Source organism: Emydura macquarii, unplaced genomic scaffold (genome assembly GCF_026122565.2).
Source record: "Emydura macquarii macquarii isolate MOO-44397 ecotype Brisbane River unplaced genomic scaffold, CSIRO-AGI_Emac_v2 contig_1230, whole genome shotgun sequence".
Classification (NCBI taxonomy): Eukaryota; Metazoa; Chordata; order Testudines; family Chelidae; genus Emydura; species Emydura macquarii.
In genome coordinates this window covers 12,698,775-12,718,898 of record NW_027131367.1, presented here as the reverse complement: position 1 = coordinate 12,718,898, position 20,124 = coordinate 12,698,775, and the positions used below count along the sequence as shown (strand labels likewise).

The 20,124-nt window shown below is 47.3% G+C and overlaps 1 protein-coding gene and 1 long non-coding RNA gene across 5 annotated transcripts in view; one reads left to right on the top strand and one right to left on the bottom strand.

Annotated features, from left to right (window-relative positions):
• Nucleotides 1-184: 184 nt before the first annotated feature.
• Nucleotides 185-6,482, bottom strand: LOC137152683 (uncharacterized). Its single transcript, XR_010919570.1, has 3 exons — nucleotides 6,423-6,482; nucleotides 2,529-2,663; nucleotides 185-333 (listed from the first exon to the last, which is right to left on the bottom strand). It is a non-coding gene; the product is annotated as an uncharacterized lncRNA (long non-coding RNA).
• The window catches only part of HID1 (HID1 domain containing), a 41,424-nt gene continuing 26,688 nt past the window's right edge, over nucleotides 5,389-20,124 (top strand). For all 4 annotated transcript variants that reach the window (XM_067547514.1, XM_067547512.1, XM_067547513.1 and 1 more), the window contains exons 1-3: nucleotides 5,389-5,733; nucleotides 16,347-16,496; nucleotides 19,751-19,921. In XM_067547514.1, the coding sequence (XP_067403615.1) occupies nucleotides 5,668-5,733; nucleotides 16,347-16,496; nucleotides 19,751-19,921 (387 nt within the window). In that variant the 5' untranslated portion in view covers nucleotides 5,389-5,667. The remainder of the gene's footprint in view (nucleotides 5,734-16,346; nucleotides 16,497-19,750; nucleotides 19,922-20,124) is intronic.

The window sequence follows — 20,124 nt, the reverse complement described above, 5'->3', positions numbered from 1 at the left end:
CTTGTAAGGGGGAGAGGAAAGGGGGGGGGGGCGGCGTTGAGACGTGGCAGGCGTCCCTTTCCTTCCCTCTGCTCCCAGTCCGACTCTCCGGAGGGGCGGATTTTGTATGGATTAACTGGGAATCTGGAGACTGCAGGGGTGGTGGGTGGGTTTTGGAGGGTTTTTTTTTTTTTTTGCACCGGGATATTCTCAGTGATGCACAAAAGAAAGAGGAACCTTCCCGTCCCCATGCAGCTAGTTCCTGTTTCTGCGGTTCGGTGGAGACCTCTAGCATGGTACTGCTGCAGGAAAAGCCGTGCAAAAGGGGCACTCTCCCTTCCCTCTTCATCCACCCTGCACGTTAATCAGAGGAGTTTCAGATGCATTTTAGGCAGGCGGATTAGAGCATGCAGGTCCCACCCAACCCTTCCTCCAAGTTGGCCAGAGCAAGGCTTCAGGCTGAATAATGCCAGCCAGGCAACGTCTGAATATGCATATGAGAGGGAGGGAGGGTTGGCTCTCGGTGTCCTCTCGGCTGGGGGTTGCAGGCGGTGGGATGCGTGCTGCACAGAGACAGGAAAAGCCTCATGATCGTTTTTGCTGCTGCGCCTTGGGAATTGTCCCCGGGGAGAGGGGAGCATTTCATTCCAAACTCTGTTGCTGCTGTGCATTCAGCAAGGCAGATGCCCGGGACAGACGGCAGCACTCTGGCACTGCAAAGGTGACAGCAGCTGGAAGGAAGCAGCAGGAAGGAAAGGGCTAGCTAAGGATGGCTGCAGGGTAATCTCTCCCCCCCAGACAGCACCAATTAGCCAGCGGAGGCAACTGCCCTCCAAGTCAGTAGGCAAACGCCTCGCAATGGGCAAGAGTGCGTGACTCTGTGTAGGTGGTAGAGTGGTGCAGCTTGCAGCCGTTTGGATGTGCAAAACAAGGGAAACAGATGCACCCCAAAGGGCAGAAAGGGGGGGCGTAGCTGGGAGACGTGGAAGGAGGGTGGTGTTAAAGCACCGGATTGGCACTCAGGAGATTGGGATTCAATTGCTGGCTCTGTCACAGATTTCCTGTGTGATCTTGAGTAAGTCACTTGGTGCCTCAGTTCCCCATTGGTAAATTGGGCAGAATAATACTTCCTCCCTCCCACCCTTTGTCTGATTAGACGTGTGCTCTGTAGGGCAGGAACCCTCCCATAATGTGTGTATGTACAGTGCCTAATACAATGGGACTCCAATCTCCCTTAGGGTGTCTAGGTGTTACTCTACGCTGCACACACCAAGGGCTCCTTGCTTTCCTTCATTTCCCCTCTCTCTGCCTATGTACCACCTTCACATCCTGTGGCATTTCAGGGACTCCCTCAAGCCAGGGGCTGTGTGTGTGTGTGTCCCCATTCCCCACTTTCCTCCATGTCCCCCTTATGCCCAACATTTCCCCCTTCTCCCTCCCACTGGGGGTTCCATGTGACCCCCCCATGCCAGGTGCTCTCTGTACCCCCAATCTCTTCATTTCAGGGTGCTCCATTCTCCCCCATGCTGTGGGATTCTGTATGCTCCCCTATTCCTCCATGTTCTCCTTCTCCTCATGCCAGGGTGCCCCATTCTTCCCCCTGCTAGATACTCAATGTGTGTCCCCCTTTCTAGAGGTTCAGTGTGTGCCCCTTCCACTCATACCAGTGGTTCTGTTTACCCCCATTCCACCTGTCCCAATACTAGGGTCCCCATTCCCCTCCCATACAAGGAGTTTTGTGTGCATCCCCTTCCACCCTATACTAGGGTCCTTTCTTCTGCGTCCCCTCCCCACCCCCGTGCCAGGAGATCTCTGTGCCCCCTCCATTCCCACACCATTATTATTTTTCTCCTTTCTGTCTGATGGATACATCATTCAAGGTGTCAACATATTCAACTCTGCTGGGAGGATAGGCAGAGATGAGATGTGGTACTGTTATGCTGGAAGGTGTTAATTGGGGCCATCTACCCGTTCTTTGATCTATAGAGAATTGCAGAAGTGTTTGGAGCTGTGGCTTGGCTAAGCAGATGGCAGGGGCTTTATGTGCCCTCTATATGCTGCCTACCAGTTTTCTGATTTTCCCCCAAATCAGTAGGATTCTACCCAACGGTTCTTAGAACATTCTCTGAAACTTTGGAATCGATTGGATGCAGTGTTCAAAAGTTATTGTTTTACACCCAAACAGAGAAATGGGATCAAACTGAGCGTGAGGCCTCCAATCTTCCTCAGCCAATGTATTGATTTTTTTCTTTATTATTATTATTAACAGGAAGCTGGAAGCTGTAAACAAGCTCCTACCCCACTCCATACACCCCAGACTTTTACATTCTCCCATTAGTTCCTTTTCTAGCTCTACACCTTGTCCACCTCCTCAGCATGTGAGTGACCCTCATTTTGCACACCCACTGAATGAGAAATCTCTGCAAACTATACTCCTTTATCACTTACACACATTAAATGACAAGCTTACACCCAAACTCATTTAAACCATCACATATGGTTTTGCTGCATTTGACTCAGAGACTTCTACTGGAGCTGCACCCACTTACCTCAGGGCTCAGGATTCTTATTTTCTCTGGGTTTCTGTTGCTTTCCTTTTACTCTCTCTCAGAAGTTTGTGCAGACCACTGAAAAGTAGGCCAGACACTGCCCACCCTGCCTGCTCTTGTCTGGATCAGCTGCCTCTGGAATGAGCAAATATCGTGAAATCAGGTTCGCCTAGGACAGCCTAGGGGTAGTGTTTTACAGTCCTGAAGTACTGCAAGCTTCTGGCAGAAAGGTGGGAGGGAAATTGGGGAGAGAGTCACCTCCTCCTTTTGATGTCCCGAATAGACAAGGAAGAGACAATCCGCTAGGAAGTGCCAGATCTGCAAAGAACCCCCAAAGCAATCAGCTGCTTGTGCTTACAGTCTGCCCTTATTATAGGAGACCTGAGTTCAAATGATTGTCAGCTCTTTGGGGTAGGGACCGTCTTTTAGTTCTGTGTCCAGCACCTAGCACAATGGGGTCCTGGTCCATGACTGGGCTCCTAGTGCTAAAAGAATAATAATTAATAATACTTAGCAAGGCCAGTCTTTGGACTGGGAGTCAGTTATTGAGCTGTCTGACCTTAAGGTGAGGGAGTGCCTTGTCTTGCTCAAGATTAGAGGTTCTAAGACTGGAGGGGCAGGCTCCCCTGGGGGTGTGTGGAATGTATTCTGGGGAGGGGGGCATGAGAAGCTTTGGAAAAAAAGCTTACTGCACACATTTTACCCGCAGCAAAGAATAACTAACAAAAGCTGATTCCTCCAGCCATATCAGGTCCTCAGATGGTGCTGTGCATTTGACTCTAGATGGCATCTATGCATTTTGATGGATTTCTATTAAGCTCGCCTAGCATTATACAAAGTTGTTGCCCTCTGTACGTTAATCCATTTGCTACGATACGGTGTGCACATTTGATTGTAAGCATCAACCCCAATCGCAGTTTTGCTTTTGCTCTTATTACAATGGGTCGTTGTCTCATTCATGTAACAGAAGAAAAAACAACTGCAGTGAAAAACAAAAGCCGAAACTGATTGAAGTGAAGCTCTACTGCCACATATATCGGTTTATGTTCTTGTGTGGTGGAGGGGGTGGGGTGCAAAATACTACAGACACAAAGAAATGGGGGTGATCAAATAAGTTTGAGAACCACTGCTCAAGATCAATCCCTCACTCCAGTTAAGGAACAGAGTTGACTGGCTCTGAAGGGAAGTTCATCCAGTCCTCCTTGGTTAGACGGATGGTGGCAGTGTTACAAAGTCTTAAGAATAAAGAGAATTTAATTCAGAAAAATAAAAAGGATCCTTAGAGACCTGACAGGGAATCAGGGGAGGGCACAGAAGAAGTCTCACTAACATGTAGCTGGTTTTGTGAAAAGCTAGGTATTTTGATACCTGCATTTGTGCTCAGGGGGCCAAAATCATCCCTGGCAGAATGGATGCTTTTGGATTGAAGTCAGGTTAGGCTCAGCTCAATTAATTTGTCCCAAGATGTATAGCGCTGCCAGGTCTCTGTCACTCCTGAGAACACTGCAAGGCTCACTACTGACGATTTCAACTGATGGATGTAGTGATGTGTTTGGAGGAAGTATTGCTATCTGTATTAGAACTTCCTGGATCTATATCTGATCACAGCAGCCCCCCCGCGCCATCCTTTCCCCACCCGCACACAATGGCTGAGAGTTGTATGCAGAATCATAGAAATGTAGGGCTGGAAAGGACCTAGAGAAGTCATGAAGTCCAGGCCCCTGCGCTGAGGCGGGACCAAGTAAACCTAGACTGTACCTGGCAGGTGTTTTTCCAACCTGTATTTAAAAACCTCCATTGATGGGGATTCTGCAACCTCCCTTGGAAGTCTGTTCCAGAGTTTAATTACTCTTATAGTTAGAATTTTTCCTTAATATCCAACCTAGATCAAGCCCATTATTTCTTGTGCTACCTTCAGCGGTCATGGAGAGCAATTGATCATTGTCCTCTTTATAACAGCCCTTAACGTATTTGAAGACTGTTATCAGGTCATCTCAAGACTAAACATGCCCTTTTTTAAAAAAATGTTTCCTCATAGATCAGGTTTTCTAAACCTTTTGTCATTTTTGTAGCTCTCTTCTGGACTCTCTCCAATTTGTCCTTATCTCTTTTAGAGAGTGGCACCCAGAATTTGACACAGCACTCCAGCAGAGGTCTCACCAGTGCCAAGCAGAGCAAGAAAATTACCTCCTGTGTCTTAAGGCTAGCCTACACTAGAAGTGCTACATCAGTGCAGCTACACTGATGCAGCTGCGCCACAATAGGGCATCTGGTGAAGACGCTCTGTGCTGATGGGAGAGCTCTCTTCCATCTACTCCACCATGGGGCTGGGGAATTGAGAGGGGGGAATGAAAGGGAAGGAGCAGACAAGGAGGAGGAGGAAGAACGGAGGTGGAACTGGCAGGGCTGTAGAAGACAGAGGAAGGATTATTAAAGAGCGGAGGATTAGTTAGAAATAAAAGGAGGAGAGGGGAGAATGGGTAAGATGGGGACTTTGAGGTACATGTAGGAGAGGAGGAGGGAGACTCCAGGCTTATGAGAAGACTGGACTGGCAGGGGGAGGAGATGAAAAACTAACTGGAATAGGGGAAGAAGGTTGGGTAGGACCAGATATAGCAGCCAAGGGCGGTGTGCAGGGGGAGAAAGGGATGGGGGACAAACCAGCAGTGATGAAATAAGAGGAAGGGGAGGGCAGGGATGGGAAAGGGGGAGGGCTGTGTGTGGCAGGGAGGGAAGGGGGGATGACAGGAGAGGAGAGGAGGGCAGTGTGTGACAAGGAGGGATGACAGGAGGGGAGGGATAGCAGAGGAGGAGGGAGCCTGTGTGACAGGAGGGGAGGGACGGGAGAGGAGGAGGGCTGTGTGGCAGGGAGGGAAGGCGCGATGACGGGAAGAGAGGGAGGGCCAGGCCAGGCTGGGCAGACCATCTGCGAGGCTGGCTTTGACAGGAGGGGGAGCAGCGGCAGCAGGTGAGGGCCGGGGATGGAGGCGGCGTAGGGAGCGGAGGACTCGGAGAGCGAACCGCGCTAATCGCGCTGCCGGGAGGGGAGGAGGAGCCGGCCCTGAGCGCCTCGGGCTCGCCGGGAGGAGGGTAGCGGAGCCGGATCCGGATCCGGGCTCGGGCAGGTCCGGCCGGCAGGATGGGCAACGCCGACTCCAAGCTGAACTTCAGGAAGGCGGTGATCCAGCTCACCACCAAGACCCAGGTGAGCGGCCGGGCCGAGCGGGGGGTCACGTACTCCGGGGCCGGCGGGCTCCTCTCTGCGGGGGGTGGCACCGGGAGAAGCGGTCGCCCCGATCCCCGCGTCAGCCGGGAAAAGGAGAGGCCCGGTCCGGCTGGGAGCCGCCGGGGCCCGGGATCGGGACTGAGCCCCGAGGAGGGGGGTTGCCTGAGGGCCCGGCGGCGGGAGGCCCCTGTGCGGCGGCGGTGGCGGTGATGGTAGGAGGCTGGGGGCTGGTTTAGGGGAGGAGGCCCCTGGGGTACTGGCGTGGGTGTTGGGGTGATCTGGGCGGGGAGGTGGTTCTGGGGGTGCTGCTTTGGGGGGAGACTCCTGGGGGGGGTTCTGCTGTTACATCCTGAACCTGCATTTCAGGCTCCCCTGAGGTAACCCAGCCCTTGGTCACAGCTGCTGGGTTTTCCTCAAAGTCCCCCTTGCCCCCCTCTCAGGCTTGGTTTCAGAGAGCAGCCAGGGTAAGAAATGCGGGGGGGGGGTGCTCCCCCTTCCTAAAGCTGCCCCCCTGGGGGCTGAGGCTGGCAAGGGGGGCTTAAGACAGGACCCTGGGGGGCTGAGGCTGGCAGGTGGAGGGGCCTGGCTGGAGCAGGGGGCTGTGCCGGGCAAGCAACTGTCCATGAGCCTGATCCATTCCCATCCTGCCCCTTTCACGACACCCCTACCTGGGTCCAGCCGTGCCTGCCAGCCTGGATAAATAATATGAATTTGATAATGTCCCCTAGTGCTTCTCCCGGTAATGACTGCCCTCCAGGCACAGGTGAGAGTGACTGCAGGTGTAACAGCTGTTGTGTGTCAGTACCATCCCACACACAAGGCCATTGGAGCCAATTAGCTCCCGGCCCTGCTTACTGACAAGTGGAGAGTTGTAGTGCCACGGGATCTTCAACTTGTACCTGCGCAAGCATGGAAACCTGAGTGAGGGGAAATTCTCTGGGAGAAAGGCACGTTCGCTAATTGCGCCTTGCTATGCTGTGTAGTTAGAGTATCTCCATTTTCTATAGATTAGGATTGGAATTTGTGGTTTTGGTGCTAATCTGCGGGCCTGTTGCTTCACATCTGCTGGTTTGTAACAGCTGGGGAATTCTAGTTCTCAGGAAAATCAGGATTTAGGGACCATAGTTAGAACCAGGCTGTACACGTTTCCGTATGTTGCTCAGTCAATGCATTTCAGTCCTGACCACTGCTGCGCCGTCCCTGCACTGAGATTGGCAATTATGTGCTAAATTCTGTGGTGACTTTTTGACGAGGATTAACATCCAGTCAGGACACAATTTTAGCTGTGATGGAATCTGTATATGAACTCGTATCTTTGGGTGTCAGATACATTTATTAAAATAAGGGAGATTGATGCTAATCAAATGTCATGCTTCTGGGCACCAGCTCATCACCATAGAGGTCAGTAAGGATTTTCATCTTCTGTGCAACATTGCACAATTATGTAGGTGCATCATGTTTTTCTTCATTGTCCCCTGAAGCACCAGGCTGTGGCTACTGCCAGAGGCAGGTTATTAAACTTGATGGACCAACTTTCTGATCTTATGATGCAGGTTCTGTCCTCTTAATGCATGCAGCTGTTCAAGGGTTTAAAATCAACAGAGGATCCTGGCAACCCCACTTTTTCTCATGTCTATGCATTTTCATATAGTCTCTTCAGGAAAATCCTTTCTGTTGGACTGGAGACAGCTGAGTGAAACTGATGCAGCTCACATGATTGTTGTTAGTTTCATTCTAATCCTGCCACACTGTTGGGGAAGAGCTAAGAGCCACTGGCATCAGAGGATGATCACAGCTTTGTTGCTCCAGTGGGTGCTCTGTCTCTGTAGGTTTAAGGGGGTGAAGGAAGTAAAACAAAAATCAGAAGCACATATTATAGGGAAGCTAGCTGCCCTGGTTATGTAGCAGCTGTGGATCTTCGTTTGGGACCAAGCTGAAGTCTTTTTTTCTTAGGACAGCAGATAATGGGAGTCTAATGGAGGCAGCACATGCTACTCTTTGGATTGTAGAGGGAATATGTCTAAGCATTTCTGAGCTTTGAAGGAGGGGCTGCTACCCTGAAGGATCTTTGATAGCAGGTGGAGGATGGATCCTCTAAGATTAATTGGCGTGTTAGTGGAAGGAAGGGTGACTAGAGGCGAAGAGAAATGGGGGAAGGGTGGGGGAAGAGAGGGATTGGTATTAATATATTAAAATAGATATTAAAAATAGGTGTCTGAGATAAAGATTTGGTTTGGGGAATGAATAACAAAGAGAGATTAGCTTAATTTTAGTGGGAGTGCTAATACAGTTAGGTGCCAAAGCCCTACAATTTTGGATTCTCCTTCCACTATTTGAAAGTGTGTTTGTGGATTTAAAAAAGAGATTGCAAAATGAATTAAACCCCTGCCCCTCAAACATCTAAATTATCATGTCATGTCTGGAGCTTACAAAGAAAACTCTGAGCAGGGCAGTCACACTACTACAGGCCCAGAAGGCTGAGTGGCTCCTCTGGTTTGTTGACATATGTAGTGAGATAAAGTTCACTGTGGACTGAATAAAGAAAAGACATTCTATATTCTTGGCTGGATTTGTTAGAAGTCTCTGTAGAAATGTAGGTGTGACTTATGCCATGTGGAAAAGAGGGTAGGGTAGTGAAATGCTCATATTTACATACTTGAGAAGGGCACTGGGGTTTGCCTGTGCAATAAGCAGCGCTGGTCTGTCTTGCAATCTTCTGATTTTATAGAGGCAACAATCTCTGCATAACCTCCCAGTCCATAGAGTTTCTGGAATTAAAAACAAAATGTTGGGCTGGTTTGAATAGTTTCCCTACAGGTATTTACCCAAACTAAGCATTGCTATCTCAGCAACATAGCTACTATTTCTACTTTCTCTTCTAACATGGAGCAGCAGGACAAATGGAAGTTTACATTTAATTAAAACACTGGTAACTTAAAACCTTTAGCTGAGCAAGCAGGAAAGCACAATTGTGGTTTTCTAAGGCTTTAATGGCAGGAAGCAGTCCAGTTAAAAACAATGTTCCATCACTGGTTAAAGAGAGTTCAGATTTGGCCCAAGTTTAGCTTTTTGTAAAAAAAAAAGCTCTTATAAACTGGAAACGTTTCCATTAATTAAAATAAACTTCCCATGTAGTCCGTTTTTAAAAAATCAACAAATAAACATTTCCTTTCAACCCCGGACAATGCAGGACCCAGAACCTGAAAGTCAAATGGACTGTAAACAAAAATGAATTGACTTAATCAATTTTAATGGCAAGAAAAATGCTAAAAGCCAACAAATAGCATAAAGGGTGAAAAGTACATTGGGTTTTCAATTCTAATTATATAAATTGGTGGTAGTCACACAGGAAAATTATTTGTTTATAATGCCGGTATACCTGGATTATAATCTGATATGTCCGTTTAGCCATTTGGATAATTGCAATTTATCTAGATATGATTTTGAAGTTGTTCCTACCCATTTAATAATAATAATACTTGTTCACTTCATCTGAGGGATCTCAGGATGCTGTGAAGCACAGAGAAGTTGTGACCTGCTAGGGTATCATAAGTCAGTTGCAGAGCTGGGAATCAAACCTAGGAGTGCTTTAATCATTAGACAAATTAACTTTCCCTCTCCCTAAATAAATTAATGATCAAATGGTCTTTAAAGTTTCAGCTAGTGACCAGTTGATAATATAAAATTATCTTCTAACATTTTCTTACCATGTTTTAATGCCAGCCGTGTAATTGTTTTTAAAGAGATAAGGAGCAAATAAACATTTGGATCTTAGCTCAAGTTCTTTCTCACACGGTGTGCATCTGCCATATCTTGATAAGGTGTTAATTTGAGCCTGATAAGAGAATGGCTTGTGTCTAGAGAGAGGTCAGTTTAGTAATCTATTAACCTGGTTCTGAAAATTTCCAAGCAACTCAGTCTTGGCTTCATCAAAAGAAAACCCTGAATGCCTGGGTTAGCCTTTCTTCTATCAGGTGCAGCTCTGCTTTTAGGACTATATTATCACATAGCTGCTATTTATCCTGGTGTTTTTCTATGTCCCTGCCAAAGTTCCATGAAACCCCTTTCCTCCTCCTCAAGAACCTGTATTATGGCCACCATTCTTCTGGCAGTGGAGAACTGGTACACAACTCATCATGGCATCTCTCCATGCTGCTCCATTGTTGAGTGCAAGGGGCCCTGTTTGTGAAGCTCAAGATGCTCTTTCCCCACACTTGCCCCGCAAATGAGTGTGCAACCTCTGGGCAGCTAAAATCAAACTGGGTTCTCTCACTTGGTAGCATTAGCCTTAGGTCCATCCATAGACCTGCTTTAGCTTCGTGTGTGTGCCATGAGTCAAAAGCAGGGACGCACCTGTAAATGCATATTCATTGTCTCAAACTAACCATCAGGCTGTCCAGGCTACATCTGACTGCAGGGGTCGGTGGGGTTTCCTGTGCCCTTTTCATGGACTTTAATGAGGTGCTCCAGAGTGACTTTAATAGTCTTCACGCACTGCAGTTCTCCTTCATTTCATCTGTATGGAGTAGCATGGACTGTCCTCTCGTTAGTGTTTTTGTGTGTATGAGAGGAGAGAGTAGCATCTGGCAAACTTTGCATAAACAAGACAAGTTACTCCTTGGGGCCCTACATTTTCGATTGACTGGGTAGACTGCTCACAGCCTACTTCCCTTCAACCCACCTCTGGATGAGGGGAGGTGTCTATTATTATTTATTGTATTGTTTTTATTGCTGCTGCAATTAGGAGCCCCAGTCATAGCCGAGGAACTCACTGTGCAAGGTGCTGTGCAAACACAGAACAAAACCAAGGTCCCCACTCCAAAAAGTTTATAATCTAAATGGAGTGGATGTTTCTGGGGTGGGAGGGAGAGAGTGGACAAGAGACAACAGGTGGATACAGAAGTAAGACAAGTGACTGATTGAGGTCTGAGTACCCTCCATAAGGGGTTGTCTACACAGGGTTACTCAGGAAAGTTAATCTGTATTGAATTTAAAGTGGCTTAGTTAAACTGCATTAAACTCCTGTGTGGACACTCACATTCAGGATTAAATCTGTGATTTAAACTAAACCAGATTAAGGCCACTTTAATTCTGAATGAATGAAATGCAGTTTAACGAAGCCATGTTAAATTCGCACCTTTAGTTAGCAAATCCTACATTTCTGCATTACGTCTTGCAAATCGGAAAGCTAGCCCTGAGCTAATCTGAATGGGCTGTTGGGGACAACCATTTTTCTTGAAGGAATAACCCCCCAGCAGTGCTGAGTACTGGCAATTGGGATAAGATGGTAAATGTTGACTGTGACTGAGATCATGAATTATGGTGTCTGAGTGACAGTAAAGTAGTATGTTAGCCAGACCCACACAATGATGACAATAACAGATGAGTGGGGCATTCCCCCATTGCCGTTTCCTGTTTATAGGCCATTATCAAGGCAACTCTGTTCTTCTGTTTCCTCTGATGTGTCCTGTTTACACAGGGATCCTTTTCAGGGCTGTGATTCTGTATTTGATAACTGGCAAGATCATTGAAATCCAAGCTGCTTCCTCTTTGAATTCCTGCAATAAAAACAAACCAACCCAGACTTTTAGTGCAAAACTAAGACTGAGAAATAAGAAAACAAAACATCCAGGAAATTTTCATTTAAGGTGCCCAGTATAATTGATGCTCTAACCCTCTGCATTCATCTCACGTTCCCCGCTCACTACACCCCTTGTAACCATGTTCACCCTCCGTATCTGGGCTGGAGATCCAATCCTCTCCACCCCACCCCCATGTGCCACATCAGCCTTAACTCTGCCCACTGTACTCTCAGTAACCACTTCAGGCTCCAACAACCCTCCCTTTAGCATTTTACCCTGGAAAGCTCAGCTCAGACAGCTGCATATTTGTTCTGCTGCCTGTCTGTCTCCTTTTAGAGGATTTCATAGCAGGGTGGAACAGGACCCCGAGTGGGCAGCCCGTGTATTGACTTCAGGCCTTTTCTGTCCAGATGACCTAAGGCTGTGCTCCCAGAGAACACGCCTGGCTGTTAGTCCTGTAATGCTAGATTTCTGCTGCAATGTGACCTCAATGATAATAGCCTACTGCCCTTTGTCTATCAGGAGCAAGACAGCTCATTTGCAATCTGGTTTCCTGTGGTTTGGTGCACACCCCAGTGCTGCGTTACTGTTCGGGACCAAGAATGACTTGATTGTTTTGAGATGTGTGCTGTGCCCCTCCTGAAGAGTTGAGGCTGCTGAAGTTCGTAGCAGTGCTAATGGGGATTCAGAACCAGCTGGACTGCCCAAACATCCTTTTATGGGGGCCCCGTATGCACACACAGGCCACCTTTGTGAGCCTAGCTGCGATGGTATTTGTTACTACTTTCTGTTGGTGTTTGTGCCTAAATCTTTATAATCAGGGTTTCAGATTTAAGATGCTCATGACAGCAGACTGAAGCAGCTTTCTGATCCTCCTCACCTCTCCACTTTAGAAACCAGATAGCAGGTCACCTGGTGAATTCAGTCACAGTTTGGGCCAATTGCTATTTAATCCCCCCTGAGACTCTGTGTGAGAAAATGGAAGTCTTTGTCAAAATCCAGTAGTGCTTTGTCAAGGGGATGAGCATACATATATTGAGCAGGATTTGGACGGGAGGCCCCTAAGAGAAACCCAGGAGCTGCAGGAAGTGGTGTTAATGACTCAGTAAAGTGAACTTTCTCCTGAGTCGGCACTGAACCAATGTATTAGTGAGTGCTACTGCTATGGTGCTGCTGTCACCTGTTTTGAGGAGATGTAAAACTGACCACTTGTGATCATAAAGGAACCAGGAAATTGTGTATTAATGTAACCCACTGGTCAGCTCTTCGCGTTGGCCAAGCTGGCAGCCGTCACGTTCGCATTAGTGCAATGATCAAAATTCCAGCTACTATTCTGCTTCCCTAAGTTTCCCTTGTAGTTTCGGTTGAATGTTATTTTTCCCTTCCTGTCTTTAACCGATCTGCAATATTGTTGTGCGCTGTAAAACACCAGCCGTGTTCCACCCCATTTCAGTGCTAGATGAAGTGATTACTATACATATCATTTAGAAAAGCTTTGGGATCCGTCCGGATGGAAGGTGCTATAGAAGTGTAAGTAAGATATTATGTGTGCTATACAATTAGGGCTAGATCTTCAAAAGAGTTCAGGGCCAGAATTTTGAGTGCTCGACTCCCTTTTAGGCATGTAAATAAAGATCAGATTTGCAAAAACGCTCTGCACCCAGCAGTTCCCGCTGAGACACTTGTGGCCAAACTGTCAAAACAGCCCAGCTGAGTTCTTTTCCAGATCCAGCCCTAAGCACATAAGCATTTACAGTGATCTCCTATGGCAGGCAGCGTGTTGGATTCTTTGGAAAAATCCCTTTCTCCTTGAAAGGGGTCTGATGAGGACTTTCTGGGCTGCCCATTTGGAAAAATGAAAAGGGTTTCCGTACTAGAGCAGTCACGGCTGGAGAGAGCCTGGGGGATTCATTTCATGGCTGGAAGGAGCAAGACAAGGGCAGTGATAATAGGAAGGTTCTTGGCATCAGAGTGTTAAAGAACAAAACCACAATGAACTGAACCTGCTCTACCAGTTTTGGCTCTGCCTGCCTGGTTCTCTTGCTTTCTGGCCTTTGTGTTTTAGTGACACATCACCTGCTCAGAGCTCTTAATGTGCCTCTGAGGTTAGGGCTGCTGGTTCAGAAGGTGCTCCCTCATCACACCCGGGTGTAGCAGTGTGAATCTGAGTGCTTCTCTCTCTGTCTCAGTGTCAGAGCTGTGAACAGAGTCAGCCTCTAATGAAGGATTCTTGCATGCACTTCGGAGCTTGTTGCAAAGATGAACAACATTAACAAAAAAATTGCAACAGATGTTGGGAAAATGCTTTAATTTAAAGTCACATTAATCTCTCCTCCCTCCCCCCCCCCGCAATCCAACACAATGGAACCACCCACTGTTAGGCAAGAGCTGTTGTGTTTGTCTTTGAGGTTTTTATTACGTCAGTTGCAGGAGGCACCTTTTATTCCTAACCTGGGGGTCAGGAATGTTTAGCCAACCTGGCATTCTGACTGAATGAGCACTCCTTAGTGTGTTTTAATGCTGGAAATTCCCCTTTGCTTCCGGTGCTTCAGTAATACTGTACACTTGCATAGCATCTCCTGCTCAAAGGTCTCCCAATGCTTTACAAGCTGACAAGCCTCACTTGTCCAGCGAGGTGCAGAAAAACTTGTATTATCTTAATTTTAAAAGCACATTGGTTAAATGTGTTGCTGCAGGTCACCCAGTAAGTTGATAACAAAGTCAGGCATAAAAATATAGGGGTGGACGGGACCTCAAGAGGTCATCTGGTCCATCCCCCTTCCCCCCCACTGAGGCAAGATTAAGTGTATATAGAGCAGGATATAGACCCCAGGAGTCCTGATTGATAGACTCCTAATCCTGGTACTGAGTTCTTATGTCCATGCACTGTAGCCACTCACATTCCTCTTATGGCTGGCTTTTGGGCACCTTTAAATGAGATGTTCCCATTTCTTTTTCATAGTGTGGATCATGTCTTGATAGGGATGGTGTCTCCTGGATGCCGCCTGTGACTTGTCTGTGCCTAGGTTAGCTCCCCTGAAAGTGCCAAGGTCAGGGCAGGCTGCAAAAAGGAGAGCAGATTCTCCGAAACTGGTGGCTAACACTGAAGTTAGAGACCCCAACCAGTCACAAACAGTGCTCCTGATTCCCCACACTGGTTATCAGGAAGCCCCAAAAAAGAAACACATGGCCCTCTTTATTGCATTTCAGTCTCTGGCTCCCAATCAGCAACTAAACTTAGTAAAGAGATAAGTTTATTTAAAACTTTTTTCCCTTTACAAAAATGTTCTCCTTATCTCCAAAGGGTCAGCCACATTATCAGACCAGTATAATTCTTACCCAAAATATCATGCTGCCGGCCAATCCTTTAGTAATTAAAACTAAAGGTTTATTATAAAAGGAAAGAAACAAACAAGATGAGAGATGTATGTATCTGACTGCTTTGATCATTTAACAACTGACTTCGAAGTCCATATATATCAGGTTCTTAGCAGAATTGTGGAGTTTGCAGGCTTGAACAGTTCCCCTCGAGTACACTCAATACCTGGATGGGTCTCAGTCCTTTGTTTCACAGCTTCAGATATAGAATAGTTGATCCAGAGGTAGGAAGCAAGAATGAAGACAAGATGGAAATGGTTCAGCTGGATTTTATAGTCTCTGGTCTGCCTTGTGGCTTTTTTCAAACACAAGCTCACAGCACATGGGTAGGGAAAAGCACTTGCTGTCCCCCTGGCCACAGGCATTATCCTCCATGTCCTGATGACTTGACTTCTCTTCCTGGGCTCTTTGTATAAGTGATGACCCTGATGAGTCATCAATGGTGACACTAATTTGCCTGGGGTGTGTAACTTAGTAGTACAGCACAAGTTTTTGGGTACAGATATATCACACATATCCATAACTTACAGTACAAAGATGATACATACACATAAACAATATTATCATACTTAGCAAATTATAACCTTTCCAATGGTACCTGATATGGCATATCTTGTAAGAATCATTGCAATTTTGTCATATCGGTGTTAAATAATAATATAAATGGTCAGCCCTAATCCAGACAGCGTCACATCACCCGTTCCCATCTCCATTCTCATGGACCATCTCCAATCCCAGTCTGTCATCGCATAACATCTTTGTGGCTACAACAGCAGTTGCTTACATGGACGAATAATATTAGCAAAGTCTTTGGTGTAATTTCAGCCTCTCTAACATGACTTAGAAGCTGGGAGCAAGAATGAGAGTGAGTATAATGGACCAGCCACCTCTCCATGGACCACAGCAAGTGCTCTGCAGCCACCAGTAGTCCATGGAGCAGTTTGAAAACTGCTGCTTTGCACTATATAGAAACCTGCTTTCCCAGATGGAGGTTCAGCAGTGAGGACTCTGTCAGAGAAAAACCTAGGTTCCAGTCGTGCAATTGGATTCATGTGGACAGACCCAGGCACCTTCGTGGAGTCCCATAGACTTTGCGCAGGAATCTGAGGGTCTACCCATGTGGATCTCGTTGGAGGCTCCAGGGCCGTTATGTGCATTGTTCTGGATTGTCACAGTTTTATCAAAGACTAACCCTGAGCAGGGAGCTGGTCTGGATGTGAACCACACATGGAGCCTCAAAACAAAGGGGATGGTACCATCCGGCATCAGGGCTGGGAAGAGAGGAATGTCTCCCCCCATGGAAGCCTGCTGGCTGGATAAGGAGGAGTGTGTTTCCAGATGTGAAACAGGCATGTCCTCTTGGGGCAGGGAGCTATCAGACTGTGATAACTGGATTGTTTTATACAGTAGTTTTGCCAGCTGAGGCTTTGGCACAAGAGATGCCAAGATACAGAGCTGATGGATTGATATTGGTGCATATTCTCTCCTTCCGGATCCTGAGCACTGATCGGGTCGAGGTTGGCCCCATCTCTCAGCAAGTTAGATGGCTTGTGTTTGGCCCCTGTAGAGTGATTTCTCCTGCTGGCTCCTTGCTGTTCGCATCTGTAACGAGGGCGTTTTGTCTCTTCACAGCCTGTGGAGGCAACGGATGATGCCTTCTGGGACCAATTCTGGGCAGACACTGCAACTTCAGTACAGGATGTCTTTGCCCTCGTGCCAGCTGCAGAAATCCGAGCGGTGAGGGAAGAATCTCCTTCGAACTTGGCCACTCTGTGTTATAAGGTAAGGTGCCATCTCCTCCTCATCTGGAATTAGTGGGAGTCATCCCTATGCAGAGAGGCAGCGCATTCCTAGGCCTCACTTGAGTCCCACTGCTGACGTGGTTCATAGCCCTTGTGCTGATCTGCACAGGGGTGAGTTTCATCCGTAGAGAGTGAGGCACCTTTCACTTGTATTATTGTAGCAACTCGAAGTCAGAGACCAGAACCCCATTGTGCTGGTGCCGGGCAAACACCAGACAAAAAGACAGTCCCAGTTCTGTGAGAGGGTGTAGTAGGTGCATTCTCAGTGTTGCTGCTTTCTGTGATTAGCAGCTCCCCAAATGCTTGTCAAGTTCAGACTTTGCATTTGTGAGTATTAGTCATGTGAACAAGGAAATGGTTGCAGCAGAAATGCATGTTGATTTTTTTGGAGCAGATACAACAGTAATCCAAGTCCTCGCAAATTCCATTCCCTGCCCTCCTGGCTGCGATCCTCTTTACGGCTGCTTGCCCCTGTATCCTCCTGAGGTTGAACTGCCACGCCTCTCTCTGCCCTGCAGGGCATGGGTGGTTTGCTCACATTTCCTCTTTTGGTTTACCACAAACCACAGCTGGCATTTGATCAGTTCAGTCATCTCCCACCACCTCCCCAACTCTTGATTTAAACGTAGGCTGCCATATACTGCGGGATCCGGGCATGCAGCCCTCAAGAGTTGTGTATCCTTGCTGAAGCCAGTGCTCCTGCTTCCTTATCAGAGCATCTGATTGCTCCTCAAGGTTCAACAACCTCCGCTTCTAGCACACAGAAAGATCCCAAGGGCCTGAGCTAACTATGATGCTGGGTCATCCTAAAAATGCCACAGAAGGGTAGATATGGGAAAGAGTATTACACGTATTTCCCCTTTCTACTGCCCTCTCTCCTGTAGCATCAGCACTAGAGTGGCCAGGAGCTTTCTCATGGAATGTTTTTTCATCGGAAAACATTGATTTGTCAAAACTGAAACAGTTCACGAGAAGGGACTTATTTCAACGAATCTCTCGATTAAAAACATTTTTTGGAAAAAAAGTTTTGAAATTGTCAAAGTGTCCCGGTTTTGACATTTTCAAAACCAAGTTTAGTTTTTCATAGATTCCAAGTCCAGAAGGGACCACCGGGATCCTGTCGTTTGACCTCCTGCATAACACAGACCGTAGAGACCTTCCCTGAATCATTTCTTGTTTGAATTAGAGCAGATCTTTTACAAAAACATCTCATCTAGGTTTGAAAAATTGTCTGCTTCGATTCCAATTGACTTTTTGTTTTGAAATTAGTTAATTTACCTTAATAATAATAATAATTAATAATAAGGTCAAATTGATATGAGATGTTTTGATTGACCCAAAGTGATTTTTTTTCAGTTTTTTGGTTGCAATATTTTCCAAGATTTTTGACTATTCCCATCCCAAAACAGGACAGTAAATTTTGAAATATCAGTCTCTTGCTGGACGGGAAAACCATTTCCCACCCAGCTCTGATTAGCACTTTCTTTGATGCTTTTCTATCAAGCTTGCCCTCTTGGTGTGTGCAACATGAGGGGCATTTATTCATATTTCCTGCATTGCCAGAGCTGACAAATTGTCAAGCCAGTAGGATATGGCTGGCTGCTGCTGCTTGGGGAACAATCTAGTCAGCAAGACTTAGCCTACCTAGCCAGGCATTGGCACAAATAATGCTTCAAGTTCTTGCTGCACTATGGTTTGCACCATACAAACAACAACCGTGTTCAGAAATAATTGAATGCAGACCTATCAGAGCAGTGCTCCGCAACCATTTTCCACTGTGGCTTTTGCTGTCATGGTTTCCTTTTTCAGTGTAGACAGACTATAGATTGCTGAGAGAACTGTACCAATGAACACTGTGCTTTTGACTCCACATCCCCACGCTTTGTTCCTCACAAAGCAACTCTGTGATCTTGTCTACCCACTAGAGGCTAATGTGTTGGGAGATCTGGTTCCAGCCTGCTTGTCCCTCCACGTGGTAAAAGCATGGTTAGCTCTTGTGATATAAATGGGAGCCAAGTGCATTTTAACCATGTTGTTGATCTACGCAACAGCTTGAATGTGGGTAGGGCTGTAGCACAATTTGGGACTACCCTTTAGTCCTGTGAGGTAGGGCCTGGATTTTGCAACATTGTTGTTTCTTTGCTTGAGACGAGCCCATGGCATGATTGTAATGTCCTTTGCAACTCGGTCTGTGTTACAACATACTGAGCTGTAACTGCACCTGACAAGAGATTCAAATGCAGTCCCCAAGGCTGAGTGCACCAGACCCCAGGGAGCACACATATGTCCATTAAGGCAGTGATGCAAACTGACAAAGTCAATGAACCAGAGACTCCATTGTGAACGTCAACTGAGAGGCGCAACCTGGGAATTAAAACCTACATGTCAAATCCTTAGTAAATGTCCCTGGCTTTCATGGCAAGAGGAGAGTGGAAGGGGGAGGAGACACAGATAGGAGGGAAATAGGGCTTCAACTTCTGTCATGCAAATGAAGTGGTTTGTCTTTGGCCCCAGTAAGCTGCAGTGGCTGTTTTGGCAAGACAAGGGTCCCCATGCAAAAAACCAGCAGTGCCACTGACCCCAATTGTCCCCCTTGTTGGTGGCCTCCGCAGAGAAGCTAGAAACTGGATGGCCCTGGAGACTGAAAGACACCCCCACCCTCCCCCGCAGCCTAGAGGTGAGCTCCCCGGGTCAGTGGTAAGGCACATGGAGGGGGTGAGGAGAGCTTGGGCTGGTTGGCCACTCATCCTGTAGAGACTGAAGGACTTTCCATCTCCAGGCCTTTCAATCCAGCACCATCTACCAGCACTAAATTCACTTCATCCAGGAGGGGGCAGTGGGGGCGCGAGGGCTATTTTGGAGATCTACATTTTCCAATTGCCCTGTTCTGAGACAGTGACAAGCTTTCGGGGGCTAGTCCAGCACTGCTCTGGTCCATGGCTGGGCCTCCAGGTGCTACGCCAATGCACATAACAAATTACAACCGGCATTCTCTTGGCTTCCACATCCTGCACAAGGAGAGAGACCTGCTGTGATCACAGGAGCATTTAGGAGAATCGGACATTTTGGCTGCTCGTTTCTAATGGCAACACAGAGAGATTTTTCCCATAGGGACTTCAGTGAGCCCTTGGGAAGTGGAACCAAATGCTGTTTGTAATTCTGTGGTGGCTGGGCCTGTGGCGGCTGGGCAAATGACGCGACTCCAGATTAATGCCTTTGTGTCATTGCCATCAGGCCGTAGAGAAGCTGGTTCAGGGAGCGGAGAGCGGCTGCCACTCGGAGAAGGAGAAGCAAATCGTCCTGAACTGCAGCCGGCTTCTCACCCGCATCCTGCCCTACATCTTCGAGGATCCTGACTGGAGAGGCTTCTTCTGGTCAACTGTCCCTGGGGCCGGGCGTGGCGGGGTCTGTATCTACTGGGTTATGCTGTTCCTCTTTGGGAGGGAGGGAGGGAGAAACTGCAGGAGGCAGAGACCATGTTAGCCCAACATTAATCATCTGGGAACAACCTTGTTTCAGTTGGTTTGAACCTTGTGGGAAGGCATGTAATGGAGAAAGGGGCAGGATGTGGGCTTCAAATATAAACAAGCTGATGGGGAAGCCTCTTC